General features: G+C 44.3%; 1 protein-coding gene across 3 annotated transcripts in view; it reads right to left on the bottom strand.

The window, feature by feature from the left end:
• Positions 1 to 21,767, bottom strand: part of tenm1 (teneurin transmembrane protein 1) — a 141,912-nt gene that overhangs the window by 8,692 nt on the left and 111,453 nt on the right. For all 3 annotated transcript variants that reach the window (XM_057043992.1, XM_057043994.1, XM_057043993.1), the window contains exons 23-30: positions 9,940 to 10,094; positions 7,592 to 7,675; positions 7,130 to 7,324; positions 4,724 to 4,811; positions 3,075 to 3,271; positions 2,571 to 2,884; positions 1,790 to 1,962; positions 261 to 505 (exon numbers count right to left, since the gene is read on the bottom strand). In XM_057043992.1, coding sequence (XP_056899972.1) covers positions 261 to 505; positions 1,790 to 1,962; positions 2,571 to 2,884; positions 3,075 to 3,271; positions 4,724 to 4,811; positions 7,130 to 7,324; positions 7,592 to 7,675; positions 9,940 to 10,094 — 1,451 coding nt within the window. The remainder of the gene's footprint in view (positions 1 to 260; positions 506 to 1,789; positions 1,963 to 2,570; positions 2,885 to 3,074; positions 3,272 to 4,723; positions 4,812 to 7,129; positions 7,325 to 7,591; positions 7,676 to 9,939; positions 10,095 to 21,767) is intronic.

Here is a 21,767-nt window from a genome sequence, read left to right as displayed (position 1 = left end):
TTGACATCGCAGGAAATGTTCAAGTGGCTACACCTTTGAAACGGGTCTACAGTTTCCACAGAATGGTGCTGATTGCCCAACTGCTGGTCGACTGCAATCCTACGCTGCAGTTTAGGTGATGAAAATGCACCCATTTAGCCATGTTTCCATGGTATCTGGCTGTTGCTGCGGAGTGTTATGTGGTTGTGCAGATGGAACATCTGAATTCAGTGATTTATTTTATAATCAGTTGTAATCAAAGTCATTTTAGGATTTTTTACCCTGAGCCTTCTCTCGTAAGTGCTGTAGTTCGTCTTGCTCTGCTCCTTTCTCTGCCTCCACTCGATCAGGCTGGGGGCGTGGTCACCAGGAAGGCTGATGTTACAGCGGCTGGCGGTGGGGCTGACTCCTCCCCCGACGCCTCCGAGAAGGAGCGGCTCGGTGCTGAGCGACAGCTCCATCCCGCTCGCCAGTGAAACGAGGAAAGAGCCGTCGGCGCTGACCCTGTATGTACTCTGAGCGTGGTCTGTGTTTGGAAGGTAGGTGTGAGTGTGTGTGTGTGTGTGTGATCAGACAGATACAGCGTTGTCACACAAACATGTTGCACAAAACCACATGTGCACATGAGAATGCATCGGCGTTAAAGCAAAGTGTGAAAAGCAGTCAGCGTTCGTCAAAACACCATCCAGACAAAAATCAATGAGACGCAGCAGCCGACCACGCAGATGAGATGAGTCTGGCTTTTTGTTTGGAGGAAGCACTTTTCCCTCCCGTGTTCATTCCTTTAATGGGCTCTGCAACATTAGCACACTACTCTATGCCCTATTGTATCCTGAGGAAGGTCATACTGAGAGACGGTGATAAGAAAAGGAAGAGCTAGAAAAGGGGGGCGAGGGCACGCGCTGCATGGATTCTGCAGAAACAGTCGCTAAAGCTGACGGCTTTCTAACGGGCACACGTTTGGATCACCGCCGCACCATCTCCCAACAACCCATAATCGTGGAAATACAAAAATAACCATTAAATGGAATTTTAATCGTAAAACTGGTCATTGCAAACACGATGCAAAAACCCCTTTTTGATACACATTTGCCTCAGAGGCAGAGGAAAGGACGGCGGTGGATGGCACGAGGAAGAGGAGGCCATATCTGCCCCTCACCGGCAGCTCTGTCAGACTGTAGCATTGTGTGACTGTCTATAGGCGAATTAGTGTATTTGTGTGTCGGTGCAGCTTTAGTTTCCCTGCAGTCCTGTCATTGTGACAACTGCTAGAAAGCAATTAAAGCGATGACATGAGAGGAAACTGCTCCCACGAGTGGCTTCTCCATAATGCACTCATTTTCTCCTCTTCTTAGCAACACATTCTTTTCCATCTTCCTTCTGCTTTTTCCAGCATTTCACATGTTATTTGGAGCTGCCTTGTTTTTGTAAATAAACCAAAAGAGTGCTGTATTTAAGACTGCCCATTAGTCTTGCCCATAGTGAATTATTCATGGAAATAGATAAATCGTTATCAAAGCCGTAAAATTCTACTCGTGCATGAGCTGTGACTGATGAAGACGGGAACATAGAGGCCAGCGTGTCTGACCTGACCTGGAGGGGAGAGATGTTAAGGCCAGTTGCTCGGCAGGAACGATTAAAATTAAAATAACCTTAAGGTGGATAAACATTCACACGTTTCTCAGTGCTGTAACCCCTCCTCCACACATGAATCACAAACGCACCGAGGTGTGCATGTGCAACTCTTGACATGCTCTAATGTCGGGTGGTTCCGCTGTAACCTTTCCTTCATGTCACCACAACATCGTACCTTGTCTGAATGTGTAGATGGTGTCACCGGCTGACAGGTTGGTGCTGGTGACAAAGTTTTCACGCGTGGACGCCTCTACCTCCACTCTAGACCAGCGCTCCAGGTTGCTGTGGAAACCGCTCACCTCCCCAGTGGGGAGGGTGATGTTGGTCACACGGCCTTCATTGCTGTACCTTGCAGAACAGTTAAAAAAAGAGGTGATATACCCCACAAGCACAAGTGCAGAGGACACTTTTGGACAAATTAGTGTAACCTCCTGACGACACGTCTGCATTCTTTTAGTACTTTCCCCGCCCGTTTTGTTCACAAACACGTGTCAACTATGATTTACGTGTGTAATTACGCAACTGTGAAAGACACATGGCGGTGGTGAATAACGCAGACAGATTTTCTGCGTGTGCATCGGGCCGTGCGTGTGAGATTGTAAATGTTTGCCATTAGTGTTGCAGAGAAATCCCTTTCCTGCGGTCCCTTCGAGCAAAGTTTCTAACGGTTACGGATAACAGTTGTGAGCTGACTACAGTGATGCCGTGGCTACCACCAGGGGGCACTCTCGCCTCACACCACAATCAGAAACTGTGCCTTTAAATACACTCGTGCAATTTGGCAATCTACTGTCCTTGAACACACACAGTCAGCAACCAATCAGATTTTAAAGTAAAAGAGTGAAATTGAAGCATGTTAATTAGAAACATGAAACAAATGGCAAAAAAGAACAAAGGCAGAAGAACAAAGAGACACTAATAAAGAGAGAAACAATAAAAATCTGACATGGACTTACTCATACACAGTGGTCCAACTGTTCTCATCACTCTTGGTTGCTAGGAGACCTGTGTTGCCATGGTAAGTAATGTGGGAAATGTCATGGCCTTGGGCTGACACTTTTCTCAGTGTTCCACTGTTGCTAAGAGATAGCCAGTACACCTGTCCGCCAGGTAAGGCTAGCCAGAGCGGCACTCCGTGAGCATCTCTCCTCACCTGGAGCCCGCGACCATCGCGGCTCATCAGTCCGGACAGTTGTCCGTCTGCACCGTAAGAGAAGTTGTACAGGTAATGGCCCGTCACCATGTGTTTGGTGTGCATGTGGGAGCCGTTCTGTAAAGGAAAGAGAGAAGTTTGTCAGTTTTAGCACGCGGCATTCACACACTTTTTATAATAAAGTTTCTATAATATTTCCATAAACAATAAACATTTGTGAAATTACTATTATTAGCGGTATTATCTACTGTATACAGTACTGTTCTGTGTTTTAATCCCTTCCTTGTGCTCTGGAGACACTGTGTACCTGGCTGAACAGATAGAGCTCCTGGTCCAGTGGGGAACTAATCTCCACTAGTCCGGTTGGGTTACCCTGAGGCTGGTTGGGGCTGACAGCTCTGATCCGGATGTTGCCCAAATCAGCAATATACAGAGTGCCGTTGGGGGCCACAGCGAGGGCGGAGGGGGCTTTGAGACGTGCATCGCGGGCATAGCCTCCATCTCCTGATAAGAGAAACAAGGAGATGAACTTCAGTCAGAGCCCTTTATCAACAGAAGGGCACAAGTAAAGGGGCCAGCAGTCACAAACACAATGAGCGTCGGGAATAATTCATGTCAGGAGGAGAGAATTATCCGGATTTGCAAAATTTGGAGCACTCAGGTGTTTATCAGTTCAACTCAGAGCTCTGGCTCATTGGGATACTGTGGCGTCTCAAAGGAACCAGTCCATCCACCTTGATAGTGACCTCAGCATTATCATACGCAGGTGCAAGAGTGGGTATCTGAATGCATTTCTGATGTCTTCGGTAACACAGAGGGATAACAGGCGGGTGAAGCCCTTTAGATGCAGTCAGCAGTGGGCTCGGGGCCTCGGAGGGGTTCACGCTGCCAGCAGGGTGGCAGTTTATCTCCCAACAGCATGTGCATAGCATGCCTGCGGACGTTCTTTTTTAGGCATTTGCGTTTGTATGTGCCAGTGTGTATTCACTGACGGTATGTGTGCATGCTGAAAGACACTGTGAGTGTCGCCATTGAAGGGATGGAAACGGAAAAGCTTCTGAACAGAGTAATCATCTGTTAACAGCAAGACATGATTGAAAATATGCAAAGTACAACCAAAGAAATAGGGATGGTTACAGCCCATTGGCTTGTGGCATGGCAGAGACACTTGCCTCCATTTTGAATAGAAACCCGACAGATTTTTATGAACAGAATTAAATGATAAAATCGCATCCTCTGACACTTACAATGAAAGCGAGGCCTAAATGTCAAAAGAACATCTGCTTATTTGTTTGGTCCCTTCCCTCTTCCCTTTATTGCCTTTCAGGTGTCCATCCATGATTCGCCAGCCTGTTAAAACCTTCTGCAGCAACACGATGCATTTCCTTCTTTCTTGTCTGCAAATTGGATGCGTGCGTTTGTGTGCAAGCAGGCTTTTACAGATATTTAATTGGAATCCTTACGCAAAGACTACCAACACAAATACACCCCCCAGTAGACAAATGTTTTGCTTAGAGCACACCCCAAACTCTCATTAATGCTGACAAACTGTGCTCACTCATGTTTCCATTGTGACATTTTATAGAATCATTTCTTTATTACATGCGGTTTACACCTTCCTTTTAAATGATTTTCCTGTAAAAACACTCCGGCTTAGATATTAAAATTCTCTCTCAATTCAATAATGCAGAAAAATCCAAGGGAAAAACAACAGCAAAGCCGACAAGAGGGGACGTTCTCTGCACATACAATCACTGGTCAGCAGGAAGACATAACCAGCACGTTCTGATCCTGCAATATCAAAACGTGCTTTTTTTTTTTTGTTTTTAATTAAAAATTCTTGTTCTTTTCCCTTCTGTACTGGTGAGGCCATGTCATGAGGTCATGTTTTAAAAGCCTTCATGTTGGATATTTGGTGCTGTGATCATACAGTGTCTGTGCACGTGTGTGACCCACCAGAGAAGCAGTCGCAGTTGGGGTCGATCTTACAGTCGCAGTCCGAGGGGGCTCCAGAGATGACGGATATCTCTCCGTTGGTCGACACCTGTCAAATGTTGAAAATGTTACACGCGATGGTGAGTTCGAGCGTCAGAGAAGACGACGTTAAGAGGCAGCTTTTGTTGAGACTAATCAGGACCGGAAAGGAGATAATGATGGTATTTGGCATCATTTGAGCTGCACAATGCAAATAATGGCATTAAAGTGGAGACAATGGCTGGATTGTGGCAAGGCTGTCGCTTGGCAGAGCTTTATCTATTGTTTAGACTTCAGCTTCTAAATTGTAAAGGTTACAGTTACCTGACCTGATGTTTTACGCCGGAGTCAGTCTTATTCCTGTCATGATGGTTTTCGTAATGTAATCCGTTTAATCTTTTACAGAAAAACACCATGCATTCATTGTTGATTGTAGCCTATTTACCTTTCATTCTGTTGATGAAAAACCTAAAGAAAACACCCCAAAACGCTGCAGATGATAAGCTCATAGATGATAACCCCATAGATAACCTCAGATCCAAGTAGAAAGTCACAGTTTTAGCACCTGTACTAGTTAAAGTTGACACAGTTAATCTTTACAGCACATTGTTTCAAAAACAAAATGAAACAACACCTTTCTGGAACTATTGTGATTCATCTGTAATGCAGCTCAAAGCTCAAGAACATTAATATTGGATCAGCCCTTCTGATGAAAACAGAAAGTCACATACATGTTGCGTGAGCACGTGTGATGCTTGATGTCGCAGCCAAATGTGGGGCCTAGATGTTGGTGGCAGGGGTGAGGGTTGACAGCGGGGTCAGAACACAGCCGCAGCGTTTGCTGTGGCCACTTATTAAAGTTCCAGGGCTCAGCGCGTCAGAAGATGCTGGTTTAACCATCGAAAATGAAATGTAGCAGCCTTTTGTGGTGCCTGTGCCACTTTTAATAACCGCACACCGTAAGTTGAAACTAGATGTGACACAGCTTTCTGGATTCCATTTACTGTAGTTTTTTTTTTTTTTTACTGCACTTTATTCACATCTGTTCAAATCTGTTGGGGACTTTTAACACAGTGCTTCTCCTTTTTTAAAAAAATCTTTCCATAAAACATTTATTCAATCAAAAATCTTTAACTTGTTTTAGGGACATTTCGAATAAATTCTGGGTAAGGGCAAAAATATATAGTCTATAGCAAAACTAGAAATAGTGGAAGACTTGATACAGTTAGCTGTAATCTTTACAGCTGAATTCATTTTTTGGCCCACTGTTTTCCAATTAAAAGGGTCTCTTGGGCCCACGAACATCAACAGGAAGTCAGCCAGTGTGAAGAAACTGCTGTGATAATATTTCTATGATCAGCATCAAACGCGGTCCATCACATCAGAACCCATTTAAATATAAATCCTGCGTGGCTGTAATAGTTGTTGTGGATGGTTGTATCCTGATGAAAGCGTTCTGGGTGTTTACATGGGATGATGAAGTCACTTCCTTAATACCTCCCTAATATTTCAAACAGATCATCACTAGCTTTTTCCCTGCAGCCGATCAAATGTCATATGTCTGGTTGTGTATTAGGAGATGCTGCCACATGTGTGAAAGTGTGTGTGTGTGTGAGAGTGGGTGTGTTATTGGGTGGAGGGGGGCTGCCACCTGCTGCGCTCCCCCCATTTATTTCAATTACGATTTGACTTTTCCTGGAAATGGAACCCGAGATTCAAGATTTGATGTGTGGGCCCAAAATAACGAAAAGAAAATAACAGATTTTGACACATACGGACACCAGAAAGGGATTTTCTGTTCCCGTCTGCCTCTGGGAGGACTCGGCATGCTCCTGCCAGCCACAAAGGGATTATTGATTCAGACCAGCAGGTAATATCTTATTGCCTAAATGCTGTGGGATTCTGTGCACACTGATAACTAATGGGAGAAATGGAAACCATTTTTTTCCCCTTTTCTTTAACAATTTAGAGTTTTTGAAAGTGGGAGAATGAGACCGCCTGTAAAACACCTGTGCCCACAGCAGATAACCTGAACACACGATGCGAGGCTAGGTCAGCGTCACACATGCAAGTACGGTAAATTGCTGGTGACCTGAGCGACTCGGATGTTTATACCTGCCAGTTCTGGCAGGTTTAGTAAAATATTCGTGATATGCGCAGTGGTGACAAGGTCTATGAAGAAGGCTGATTATATTATGATTAGGGAATCAATTTTCCATAACAGAAGCAGTAATTACATTTACATGAATAACTAGTATCAGAGATCTAATTATTAGCATTTATCAGCGACTTGAGAATCACGCAGCTCCAGAAGATGGTTGGTTGGGTTGAAATATATCAGCTGCAGCTCAGAATCAGACATTCAAGCTACAGGTTCTGGGCTCTGACCTGCTGGATGCGGTTGATGCGTCTCTCATCGGTTTCGGCGATGTACAGCGTGCCCAGGTGGGACAGGGCGATGGCCTTGGCGGCCTCCAGGGTGGCGCGCACCGCCGCCCACTTTACCAGGTGGTGGTCGATGCCTGGAACCTGGCAGTGGATGGGCCGGCCGGCCACTATACGCACCTGCAGACTTTCTGACACCTGGCCAGCAGTAAAACACAATGAAGTGCTACGTGCAATTTTGTGGCAGTTTTAATCTTTGGCGTTGGAAAACAAAAAGCAAAATCAAATTTGCAGTCTTTTTTAAATGATAAGCAGGCTCTGGTGGGAAAACGATTGCAATTTTTAACACTGGCTTGAAATAATAAATTAATAAGAAATGCCTCATTTTCACTTATATACACCTCAATGTTTGAAGGAACCAGTCATGGTGAGGTTTTCTGGAGGCTTTTTATTTTATTTTTTTACCTGTAAAACAATGTTGTTGTCCAGGATGTAGAGGGAATTGTCCAGGGGGTTGATGGCCAGGTCTGTCGGCCACTCCAGACGCACCTGTGTCACAAACACACACCGAGCAGTCATACATAAACTGTGTTTCCATTAACAAGTGCACCGCAACATCTGGGCGACTCTGAGTCAGTCACTCAGTTGAGGGCAAAAAAACCCAAACCCAATCTACTTGATAACATAGCATTAGGTTTTCTGGCCCTCCCCGCTCATGCAAAGGTCAGAAACACGCTGAGAGCCTTCCTTGTTTATTTAAAACTCACACCGGCTCACCTGGGCACCGTTCCAAATGTCAACCAATAACCATGATCTCCGCCAGCTCAAATAGCACGCGCTGACCGATGCCGCCGTGGGGGTCAGAGACAGAGAGAAACCGACACCGACGCACAGCCACTCACATCGCAGGCTCCCTCACGCCGAGGGGGAGCCTGCAGAGATGACGGCGCATCTGAGGGATCAGCCGGGAGATTGATGACTCTTACGATAAATTGGTAAATAAATGGATCACGCTAAATTGCCACTGACATGTTCAATTATAGGGTCTGTCAAATACGAGAGAAGAGGGTTCACAGCGAAATCCCATTTTAAGACGTAGAGGGATCCATCTTTCTGTGTCCTAAAAGAATTTTATTCAAATTCTTTGGCTTGTAAAAACAAAACTTTACAGCGAAGCCAGCGCATACAGAAGGTCATGTTTCACTTTGACTCATTCATGGAGTATAAAAGTGTTTTATAAAGCATAAACGTTTTAGATAGGACCTTTAGCTGGGACGAGAAATGCAATATTACATTTAATTTGAATACCAGCAAGAGTCCCCCCCCACCCCCGATACTGTTGATTATTTTGTTATATCACAGTCCTATAAACGATTCTAATGTAAATCTTAAAACTGAGTATTGGTCTACTGCAGCCAACGTCACTATTTCAATCCCAACATTTCTACCACCATGTTAGACCAATGGTTGTTCCCAAAACTAATGAGAGCAGGTGTTATGGATGGTTCTTCCACGCACCGCTCACTCATCCCATTGTGTGCCTGGCGGGTAGAGTGTGGGGCAAAGCGGGATTCCCACACTGCCCCAAGCAAAGTTGGATTTAGACACTCCTTGAATATTTATGTACCTTTGCTCCCTGCGTTTTCAGCTCACACTGCAGATGAGGGCAAAAGACCTCATTATTCTGTTTAGGAGGCTTCGTGCAGCAGCAACAATATTGGCTTGTAAATCACAGAAAACAAAAAACATCACAATTCAGACAGGATGGCTAGTCAACACGTATGCTATTAGGTGAGATAACGTTCGAACAAGCAAACAAACAAACAGCAATTTCAATGCTAAGAATCAGAGAAAAGGAGTTTGCGCTTTCTGGTGACTCCATCCAGGAGTCGGTCACATCTATTAGCTTAACCAAAGGGGACGCAGGTGAGGTTGACCCCTCGTGGGTGTGCACATCCAATGCAAATCATATTCCTTGTTATGCTACCAAACCCCAAAGAGAAACTGTCCATTTTACTGAGGTGTTTTGTCTCATTGTAGTGACAGAGCTTCCTGTTATTACTGCTGACGCAGGAAGGTGGTAGTATTTTGCAAGAGCACAGCTGGAGGATGATCGAGGCTGGACTAGTTTAGACATGCTGCAGAGGCCAGTAACTCACCGACAGAGAGGTCCTGAGCTGATATGGGCCCTCCTTTAAACACATATAACAGCAGCTCTGGGAATTGGATAGGTCTAAACACGCATATTCACACATGCTGGCAGCCACTTAATTGTATCCATATGTGTGGGCAGACATGCTTCTATAGTGCTAGCAGTTCATTTATAATTCATCCGCAGCTCAAATAGGCCTGGTATAAATCAGCAGAGTGATCTTGTCATTCGCTGAGACACACATCCTCACATTTCTGTCTTTGTGGGGGCTTTCATGGATGCAAAGCATTACCCAGCGCCTTACGCTGACCATACCAACTAACTCCCTAACTCTAACTCTAACTCTAACCCTAACTCAATTCTAACATCAACCTTAAAACCATTTTAACCCTCAAACAGTTCTTTGAAGTTGTGGCTCCATTTCAAAAACATGGCCCCACGTTGCTATTACAACAAGGATTTTGGAACTAATTATGGAGTAAATGTGAGGACAAACACACACTTTTGAAATGACAGAAGATGATTTTAAGGGATGTTAAGCTGTAGCAGTACCAGTATAAGCACATTAAAGTTTTGCCTGCATTTGATTAATCTGTCCACAGGAACAAACACAACCAAAACCAAAGTGGTGTCATTATTTTCCCGTGCATTCTCAGCCTACCTGGCTGATGTCCATGCGCGCATCACAGCTCAGCGGCTGCGTCGACATCAGTCCATTGGAGCCAATCACCGTAGAGAGCAGACCCCTCTCATTAATCTTCTGAATGGTCGTGCCATCGACAAAGTAGACAATACCTCTTTTATCCACTGCAATACCTGTGCGGGTGAGAAAGAGAGAGAGGCAGAATGACTTTTTGGAGGTGCCAGAAAGAAAGATTGGGGGTGTGAGGAGAAAGGAGAGGACAGAGATGCTGCAGAGTGAATAAGGCAGAGCAGTAGAATAGAGAGAGAGGGGGCTTGGGAGAGACATCCAACTCAGTTAAACATTCAGCACAGCGAGAGGCTGTCTTATCAAAGGCACCGCACCACAGAAATGTAATTATATTTCCATTCCAGAACCCACTAAAGGGATTAGAACAATGCAACTGGAGGAAGAAGTTATTTGTCACATTAGATGTGTGCAGGGTGCTGCAGTGAACTTCTGACTTTCGGCACCGGCAAACGTGTTTTATAAGTTTGCACGCGCCGAAACACACGCATGCTCTTATAATGACACACATGCGCCTGGTGCAAAAACACAGAAGCCTGCAGGAACACCACGTCCACTGTGCTGTGTACAGCGTGTACTTGAAGTCTCCTTGAGGCGGAGCCGCAGTATAGAGGTAAATCCAGGTATTAAAGGTCAGGGCAGACGATGAATCATCCATGATGGACGAGGAGCGACCTTCATCTCCCACTCATCTCCATACAGAGAATGGCCCTTTGACTCAAGTCCTCAGCAATAATATTCCGCAACTCAGCCCTCACCTTTGGTACGACACGCTGGCAATTCTATTTGCTTGTTCTGAGGGCATCTGCAGCAGTCAGCCATATTTCTGAGCATCCCTTCCCAGCGTATTTACTGCAGCTATCCTGCATTCATTTGGTAGGCTTTCATCATGAAGCCATGTCAATTTATACAGTCATTCTGGAAATACATTTTTTTTTACATGCCTGCTTTAATGGAGACCTTACAGGATTTATTCATTTTTTGTAAATTATTCTGTAGTTATTCCCTGTTGTTTTGGTCCCAAACTTACTGTTATGAGGCTCTCTTATTTGGATCCATTCAATTTAATTAGTTTGTTTCTGTTTTAATTGAATCCTTGCACACATGAACTCATAAGCACATGAGCACGCAAACTAAGCCAAATATAATGTTAAACCAGCCATGCATTGTCGCTTCATGTTGCGCCTGATTCTCCCTGAGGGGCAATTACATGTAGGCTTGCTGACATGTAGTCGTCGTTTTGAACAATGTTTTACAACTTCTTTCTATAAAGTGCAGGTCTTATTTCCTTGCTGTTGTGTTGGAGCAAACAGGCATTTATTGAATACATCAGTCTCTTTACTGTGGGCTCAACAGCAGGGTTAGCTGTAGAGCTCAGTGTTTCACAGCGTGACCAATCAAGTGGATTAATCCAGATAAAACACTGCCTCTGCGGCAACAATAGCCGAATGAAGACCGAAACCAAATTGCTGGACAAACAGCAGCCTTTCACAACGACACATTCATTATTTCTTAGGATGATGATGATTACTGTTATTTCAGTGTTCAGGACTGCAGGTTATATTTGGTTCAATCTAAAACTAACTAATTAAATGGCAGCAACACGCTTGGGTCAGAGCGATTTAAAGGACAAAAAAATGTGAGAAAAATAGAAATGGCCTTAAAATGACCTTAAAGGATAAGAATACCTGACACTGACATTGGTAGCTTGCTGCTTTACTTATGTGTAGTTTAACTAATTACAGAATTTTCCGTATAAATGTTGCTGCTGCTACCATAATTGTTCACTACACTCAACTCTGTATCAAAGGTGCAAAACATGGCTATAAAATGGTGATAATGCCCATGTGACCTTGTCAGAATTATAATCATTGTGAAAGAAACGCTGCATCGGGTGATTATGAAACGTGTATTTTAGTGACTCTTTCCGCCGTGAAAAACATCAGCGAGACATCCTGGAACACCTGCGGAAGCAGCGCGGCAGCGAGCGCTTAAGGACCAGAGCAACAAGCACTCAGTGGCCTCGGAGGACGGCTGTCGTAGTTGGATTTTAGTTGTGGATAGCCGCCGGCTGGATGAGGCGTCGTCTGCTTCATTGATTGACTCGCCATCATTCAGATCAGATAATTGGAAAAACGCAAGTTCTAGCCAATCGAAATCCCCCAGATAATCATCATTATTCCAATTATCCAAATTGCACAGGTTATTTGAGCCCTTTGTGAGCTTCAGATATGCTTTCACGGGACCACATGCAGGTCTGCAGTAAAAGGATCAGCAAATCACTGAATTAAGTAATATAACAAACTATAGGCAGTGATATAATAAACTACTGTTGCATGCAGCAATTACATGAAAATGATGATAATCAACATTATGAGCTTGAAAAGGTGTTTTAAATGATCTATTATATATCAGACGTAGATAGGCTGTATAGATGTCCACACGCTTAAGTGCACAAGAGTCAGAAAAACAGGTGAGAGAAAAAAAATAAGGGGGGGGATCAGAGAACAAAAATTATTTTCATAATTTCCAAGAACGGAATAGGTATTAAAAAGACTTTGTGTACATAAATGACCCTTTACTCACATTTCTACATACTGGAACAGTTACCTGAGCCTCTCTGAATGGCGACTGTGCACCAGAGCCAACGCACCTTAGAATAAAGAAAACAGACACCAGACCGGGAAGCATTAGCATGCAGCACAGCTCCTGCTGCTCATCTTCCATTCAGTCATCTTGTCCCATTTTCCTTGATTTTGATTCTGGTTCTGCCAGTCTTCCTCTCAAACTGTCATAGTGGATTATTCTGGGCTGTGCCTGGGCTTACTCTCTGAGCCTCGGGATAAAAATCGCCAACGTCCCTCTGTCCCCAGGTGGCACTGAGGTTTCATCCGTCTTGACACGCGATCACTTTCTTTTCACGCCATTTCATTCGGTGTGTGCGCGCTTGCAATGGCGCCACAGCGCACGGTCACCGGATTCAATAGTGTCCTCGATGCAGGCAACCCTGGGCCAACCCTGCGAGTCATTAATCGAGCAGGTGGAGGGGAGAAGGAGGGCCAGGGTCAGTGTGTTTCCTCCAGAGGCCAGAAGGTGAACTGCAGAGCTCTTCCTCCTGGCCCCTTCATCATTGTTCTGACACAGACAGATTACACCTCCTACACTTCCTCGCACCCTCCAGACCAGAATCTTTCCTCTCCTCTTCCAGCTTTGCCTCACTCTCCAGCCTCCACTAACTCAATATTCCCCTCCGTCCTGTTGCTGCCCCCCGTTTTTTCCCGCTTGCATTTAACTTGGTTTTGCCCTGCAAGAGCTAATCAAATCAGCGTCCTTTGACCCTCCGCTGATGTCTGGCCTCTGGTTCCTTCCGTTCAGCACATTGGTTTTAATACAATACTTCTTTCGTTTATACATCTCCTCCCTGCCTCCCCTCCTCCCGTCTTTTTACATTACATCCAGGAGACACCTCAAACCAATATCTCAACATTGCACATTCTCTAATCCCCAGAATCTTTGCTACACTCCCCACCCTTTTTTTTTGTACCTTCACAACCATTCATCCTCCTCGCACCCAAAGCCCTTTCAGGATCTTTGTGCTCATAAATTCTGCAGAACATGACGAGGCAGCCAGAAATCTCTCTTTGTATGTTTTTCTTACGTAATGCCTCAGTTAGTATCAGCTTTTATCCCAAATTCCTTTCATCCATGTTTTTGTGCTTTTCTGACACCCCCATGCATGGTCAGGAGCCGCGCGTCTCCTAAATAGCAGCCAATGGGAATGCGTGCGAATTATGCGTCCTCACACAGGCACAACAATAGCACGAAAAGCATGTTATTAGTCTTTCTCTTAGAGACAGATTTGACGTCACTTTCTTTCTTTTTTTTTGCATTCTGCCATGTTCACTGAAAAGCAAAGAAATCGTCCTCTCGCACGTCGAGTGAATTTTGTCCACCTGTGGGTAGAGCTTTATGCTACATTAAAGGATTTTATAGCCCCTCCGTAAAGCCAGTAGATGCTCACAAGACATCAAAAGAATTACAGTTCCTCCCTGAGTGGACCTGGCACTCGGATCCTTGTGTTTAGAAGCTGGCAGACACATCGGCATTGAAATAAATTGAGATAAATCTTTACAGCCAAGGGGATATGTGCATTTAGCTAAAGCTGAGACTGGATTTTATCATCAGCCCAAATTGAATTAGACTGGATATGGAGACTGACCTTGGAAAAACTAAAGGAGACCAGTGAGGGAGAGGATGAAGCCGTGCTTTTCACATTCAGCCCTGTGTGAGGGTATGCTGTCGAAGAGAATATGGTTGATAAGAGGTGCACTAAAGCAGAGAGGTGATGATGAGACAAAGAGGTGTGATGAGGAATCACTTCAATTTACCAACACAGGCCAATGACTCTCAAACAAAGAATCCCATTCTCTACCCTTGTCAAAGGACCTCTAGTTATGAAGCAGCCTCTGGCAGTGCGCTGCATTCCATTCTGATTAATGCTGTGGAGAGGGGTCTTTCAGAGCATTAGTGTTGTTGATTATAGCTATTTGAGGACAGGGAGTCGCCAGAGATGTTGTGAGAGAGAGGCTGCGAAGAAATTCATAAGGTGAGGAATTAAATGAGCTGAAAAAACACCAATCATAACATTATTTTTCAGTCGGTCATTGGTTAAAGGTTCAGCTTTCATGCCACAGCATCGGCAATGATAAATATACGGATATACATGCAGGGGGTGCAGAATAACTTCGCACATCAGCACTCAAGGGTGCAGGAAATTAGCAGTTTGGTTTCTCTTCTAGGGGAAAGTACTTAATAAAAAAAGCACATATTTTTAATATTTCTCATACCATCTCTATATAGAGACATATACATAATGCATACATAATGCCTGCATTAGTGATCTCAACAGTTCTCTTTTCTTTTTAGAAAGTTGGCTGCAATATTGCCTGATTCTTACAATAAACAAAATACAACAAATCAAAAAATGGCTGCTGTTTATTTGAAGCAGCACTTAGACAGCTCATTAACATGCAAACAACATTAGCATTCTCTAATGTGACCTCACATGCCCATTTGATGACACCAAATGACACGTGGTCATTAATGCAGCCTCATATTTACATGCATGTGAAAACAAACTAATTGCTGCTAATTGTTGATTAATTCAGCACATCTGCCTCATCCTCAAAGGGTCAAAACACTCAAACCCCAGAACGCAGCGGCACATTCAAACAATCAAAGTGCACTCACTATGGCAGCTTACATTTAAAAGGTACATATGCTTAATTAAGATTTCAAACACACTTAATGGTCTTTTAATAAAGTAAATAAGCACATTAGGATAATCTAAATTGCCCCTTGGTGTGAGTGTGAGTGAATGGTGTGTACGTGTTGTGACATGGACTGATGATGTGCCCAGTGAATGCTGGGATAGAAACATGCACGCACACACGCACACACGCACACACACACGCACGCAAGCACGCACGCACTCACGCATGCACCATTTCTGGGAAGATGCTGTCCTAGCATTCTGCCAGCACCGCACACACACACCATCACATTTCTATCTTTGTGGGGACTTTCAGCCATAAAACATTGCCCATCCCAACTAACTCCGTACCCCCCTGCAATCAACCCCTACCCAATTCTAATCTCAACCTCACATCAGCCTTGACCTTAATGTCTCAACCTTCAAAAAGAAGTTGGGGAGTCCAGCAAAATGTATCTGCTTCGCAAATACGGCTCCACTGTGCTAGTAGCATGAGGAGGTTGTTACTCAATATGCAGTAAATGTGAGAACACACAAACACACACACACACACTTGATGGCCGTCGGCTCCAGGATAAAGCATTGACATCACCGTGCTGTATCCCTAGGCTCTGTGGGTGGTGATGATATGGACTGATATATTATAACAACTTCTTAATTATCTTAGGTGCAGCTGATTATGGCCCATGGCCTGAGCGTGTGACTCCTTGAGTTGGAAATTCAGACAGATAGACAGATTGACTGGCACAAATGGATGCAGTAGGGAACTCACAAAGTCAACCACATTAGCAGGTAAATGCCTGGAGCCTCCTCTGCCTGCTCCCATTCACAAGCGCTAAAGCCGCAGAACTCGAACAAAGTCAACATTGGAGTGTTCCATAAAGTGACAGAAGTCAGTGCTGTCTAATGGCCTCAGGAGCCAGACTGTTGCTGGTTATGTAGTGGATTAATACTGTGTGGGTATATAAAGCATTAATGATATCTTTCCATGCTTCACTGTGATTTTAAATCATCAAAAACTACCCTGTTAATAGGAATCAGACACGAATGAACTACAGCGCTCAGCAAGTGCTGCTGACAGTGGCTTTCATTCTCCCAACCGACACTTATCCACACTTATCACATATCAATATAAGATAGTAATATCAAGGACAGAAGCAAATTTCTAGTAGCTCTTTTGGTTGGCAGAATTTTTTTCTCCTTATAATTAATTATTCAATAAAGTCCCACAGAACAGGGCGTAGGGCTTATAATTAAGTCTGAATCAGACACTGTGGCTCATCTAATTATCAACCACTGTAAGTTTGTTAACATATTAACCCGTATTAATTAATTATTGGTGGCTGCCTTTCTTTGGCTGTTCTCAACGATACATGTATCGCATGGGAAAACATCGTCTGCGTGCACAGGTCCGACGGAGACTTTGCATCAGTTTCTTACAATTTTCTTTTTTTTAAAAACAGACATTTTTTTGTTGTTGAAAATATGCAACTTGGCAGTAATTGCCTTGTTTGATCACAAGACAGAGATCCAAAAAGCAATCACAAAGAGAGCAGACAAACTCAATTATAAAAGCAATCCAAGTGCTTTGGACTAGAAAGCTCCATGAAAGGCTGAGGGGTTTGGATCCTTCGTTGAGCGGCTGCAGATTATCTTGCACTGTTTAGAACATCAAACACGCACAAGGTTTATCAATAGAGGCTCATTTACCAAACATGCCATGATCACAACAACATGCCATCGAGCCTCGGTAACGGCAGAAAGACGATCAGATGGGAGGATTCAAAGGGTGTCACCATGTGCAGACTTGATATTCTAGAACAGTCTTCGCCACGCACACTGGCTTGGCAGCCATTTCACATTTTCATCCCAGTTTGAGCTCTGACAACTGGTGTCTTCCCTAAGTGTAACTGGATGCAAACATTCAACTGCGCTATCTCTGCAGCAGCAGCGAGTCAGCCTCACTCTGCTCATCATCGGACTGTTTATCAATGTAAGATCAACTGTTGTGGACCGGCCTGCACAGCTCCTCCTCTCATCCTAGTATCCACCCCCAACCCCCGGCCCACCGAGTGAGACAAAAGCTTTCATCTGCACGTGCATGTCTGTTATAGGCATTCACCTCCAGTCTAAGCCATTTATTCCTCCACGGTGGCAAAGCTCCAGTCCTCCTGTCAGCTTGCCAGGCTCCCAGTGGAGGTTGACAGGCCGGCTGCCAGCAGCGGCCATCCCGGCCAGTTAAAGGGACACGCGTGTCACATTTCCCATGATCACGCTGACGTTGTCAACCTGACATATCTTTAACGAGACACCCGTAACTAACTCGGCGTCCCACGAGCGGGAGAGCCAGTGTGAGTCCGGGGATCCAGAGCCTGTCAATCAGCAACAAACACACACTGCTGTGCACAAATGTTGCACCTTTGAAGCACAGACTCAGCCTTTGGCCTTAAGCCTGCATCTTTTATTGACTCAGGGATTCATTACACACACAGTGAGCTTCAATAATCTCTCTGAAGCTAGCCTACAAACTACGACTACAAACAAGGTAGCTGTCAGTCTGGCTGGCGTTCTCCTTTAAACATTAGGCGCGTTTCCACTGTGGGAGTTTCCTGGTAAATATTAGAGGCAGGAATTTTACAGGAAACGTTTGCCCTCTAGATGGTCGTATCTCCACTGCGGGTCGGACCCCTATGCGAAGTCACGAGTTCGCTACATAATCACTCTACACCAGTTTAAATCGTGACATCAGACAGCCAAGCTACGAAAAACAGAAATAATAACAAAGAAAACAAAAAGGATGGAGATAAACAGGGGAGGCCCTCAGGTGGTGTAATATTGTAAGAGATTATGATTTCCTACAGCTCCATGAAATGTGCAGTTAATAAATATTAAGTAAACAGCAATTATAGAATATAAAACAAGACAGGCATGGATGCTTGACTATATAGGTCCTTTTATTTACAGAATGAATGAGGAGACATTGCTCTGAATGCAGTCCTCCATACTGCGACAGTGCATTTAGTTCAGAGTTCAAGTATTGTTTTTTTCTCTGTTCTTTCAGTTACAAACAATGTAGTCTGATAAATGTCAGCTTAAGCTATTAAGAAGCTATAGAAATTTACTGCACTATCTCAAGAATTAGAAACACTAAAACAGGAATCTAGTCAAACGTGTAAAATATGTGTTCACGGCCTAAAAATAAAAACAAAGTGGATCCCTGTATCTTAAGGTGAGCTGAGCCCACACCTTAGTGGAATCTTCTAATTTTCTGAGCTCTCTGCTTGGTGTATTATATTGATTTTACATGCATTCATGCACCGAGAAATAGCGGAAAGGGTCTCAATGTAAAATGTAGCAATAACGTAACAACAACAAAAATAAAAGCTAAAATAAGTGCACTCTCAGATAAAGACCATCACACACTGTCTATAGGCAGTGCATTATCGAGCAAAGTAGGCCGGCTCGAAAACTGGAATAACCTAAAGGCTTTAGGATGGGGACAGAAACAGGAATTGACCTCAACCCTGCATTTCCTTGTTAAACCCTGTAAGTATTGCCCAGTGGTTGGACAAGTCCTTGTTATACCCGCACATTGTGAGTATGCTGCTTTCTGTGCTCCTTTGCTCTCTACATTTGCTGCAGGCAGCTACATTTTCATCATTAGTTTTGTGAGAAATGAGACTCTGGTTAAACTTCCTATTGTGGCGACTCGGTGATGCATGTCTGTTGCACAAGCTGAGCTCCTAATTATCCTGGATGCTGCACTGAGAAAACAGGCTGCGGTAGGAATAGCATGACCCAGTGGCATCTCTCTAATTTGCATTATCACAGAGTATGCTGCTGTTTGCCTTACTGCGTGATTAATTCATGTGTGTATCATTAATGCAGGAATGTCCAGGGGCAAAGACAAAAGCTTGGTCAATGTGAAAGGAAACAGAGGCGCGAGCTATGAAAAACTGCTCACACACAAACCAAATCTTGGAGCTAAAAACACAATGTCTCTTATCTGATGCCCTTGTTTTTAGAACCATCGCTCTGTTTGAACTAACAGAAACAATGATAGTTGACCCTCAGCAAAGTAAAACAGCCACAGGGCCAGTTAAATATGCAGATGAGATGTGGGACTGCTACACCCTGAAGGATTTTCAACGTGAAACACGGAGTTCACTTTTCCCTCTCCCCTCTGTTTATCCATTTAATTTGCCCTCTTCTCTCTCACACACACTCTCGTCAGCATTACTGTGGCACTGTCACATTTTTGTTTATTATTCGATTGGGTTTATTTTGTCCGTTCACTTTGCAGAACTTCTTGGTTCTGAATTCCATCTTTGCCCTCTATCAATTTAATCCCCCCAGACGCGTGCACTTTATTTTGCATGGTGCAACAATCGCTCTGCAATAAATGCTATGGGAGGCAGTGGACAGAAAACAAATGCACATTCCTTTTTGCGTGGTTATAATGCTCAGCAGAGAGGCTGCGTGGCCCTATGAGACTTTCCAACCGCACAGCAGGAGCCAGTATAGTCTGTTTGAGTGGTAGAGTATTCTCAAAAAAGTGAAATGGCAACTGTAACGACTATAAGGGGCATTTACGGAGCGCTGCAGCTCACACGGCTTTGCTGCAAGAGGAGAAGCAGGGGACCGCTGTTGGCTGGGCTAATGGTCCGAATACAGGTTCACTGTCAGTGGGAGATGTTTGATTCACGCTGATGAAGCAAACTGGGAAATGTTTTTATGCATATTGCTACATTTAGGCCGTTCCAGTGAATCCGACCGGGGGCCAGTGAAGATGTTCTCTCACCTAAGCTGCTTATGTGTCAACCACCAGCCAAGTCAGATACTGTACAATATAATGCTTGGCCGGTCCTGGTCAAACACTGAGGATGGCGATGTGCTGTGTGAAGCCCCTGCTTACTGAGTAACCTGGTCTCCGCTGTCTGTAGTCCGACGGTCTTCCTTCCGGCTGCGGTTGCGCCGAGAAACAAATGTGTTTTGAGGAATGGAGACATGTAGGGAAAAGAGCAGAGGAGCAGAGAAAATAGGGGGAGCAAGAGAGAGGCTGATGGGGCAAGAGAAGAAATGTAGTGGCAGCATGTTAGCCTCTGATAAGGGCATTAGTGTGCCCCCTGTGGGTCGGAGTGAGAGCCTGAAACTGTAAGCTCATGCACACACGTATACACACCTCTCTGTGGATATGAGCTTTGCTGCCTCAGACAAGTCTCCACATAACAGATAACGGAAGACACATCAACAATCGTGCTCTCAGAACTCCTCTGGCCAAAATGAAATGGAAACAATTTTTACTCAGATGTGCAGTTTATTCTATTTATTTATCTAAATTTGAATAGATGCAGTGTTGCTCGCCAAGGCTGCTGCTTCCTGTGGGAATGATGTCTCTTTCATGTCGGACATGGGATCCATTCTAAATGGACCAAGGCCTTTTATTTACCAAGCTAATTGACTGCAGAAACACAAGTGGAGCCAACTCTAAACAATGCCCTAGATCTTGTATTCATAAGTGAGTGTTTGAAGGACACGAGATAATCCCTGTAGCTTATACTATGGAGAGACTATAAACTTGCATAAGCAACAACAAATCACTAACTGCTGTTGCGTTGTTGGTCGAATTAAAATGGTAGGATTACCAATTCTAAACTGCTATGTTGTACCTTTATTATGAGCCACAGCAGGAACGCAGCAGTGATGTCAGCACCAGGTTAGGAGAATGACTGAGGAGATGAAAGGAGGAGACATAGAAGAATAAAGAATCAAAGAGGAGGTTTTAATTCGACTGCAGGATATGAGATGAGCTCAGTGTACTTTTCCTCTTATAGCATCAGCTTCTAAATAGTAGTGGAGAGACAGTTCTCTGTGAAGTCTGCCACTTATTACAGAAGATGAATGTGGGAAGATGGATGATAGCGTACCACGGGGCGGGGCTGATGACGGAAATCTCCAGAGCCTTTCTAAGAGTTAGTTAGTCACAGCACAATGGGCACAGAGAAGGATCTGGAGTGCAGCAAGTCAAGGGGCATAAAATACTTGACTGTGCGTGAAGAAGAGCAGCCTTGGGACGGAATATTCTCTCATTGAGGAAAAGCAGAGATACAGCATGTTCTCAGGTGTAAAGGGCATAAAAACGGGGTGTATGAAGATAAGATGGCAACACGGTCTTCATATCTTCTGATCCAGTCTAGGAGGACTCAGTTCTAATCGTGTTTTTCCCTCTTATCATACTCTTTTCCTTGTCACTTTTTTAAGGTTAGGCCGTTGAGGTTAAATCAATCTGCTGTCAATCTTGATATTTATAACCAGGGACATGGGGACAGCCTAGATTTGTTTACTGAGCTGCATATTGACCAGCTCTGCCTGCGGTGTCTGCACCGTTCTGTGTTTACACCATACGTGTGACTGACAGAAGAGGCTGTGGAGGACTGTGGGTACAGTTGGAAGGGCCAGCATGTGGCTTAATCTCCCTGGTGGCCCACAGAGACAGAATGGGTTTGGA

This window comes from Takifugu flavidus, chromosome 9 (genome assembly GCF_003711565.1).
Source record: "Takifugu flavidus isolate HTHZ2018 chromosome 9, ASM371156v2, whole genome shotgun sequence".
Taxonomy (NCBI): Eukaryota; Metazoa; Chordata; class Actinopteri; order Tetraodontiformes; family Tetraodontidae; genus Takifugu; species Takifugu flavidus.
Note: the sequence above shows the minus strand (reverse complement) of the source record. Positions and strands in the feature narration are given on the sequence as shown.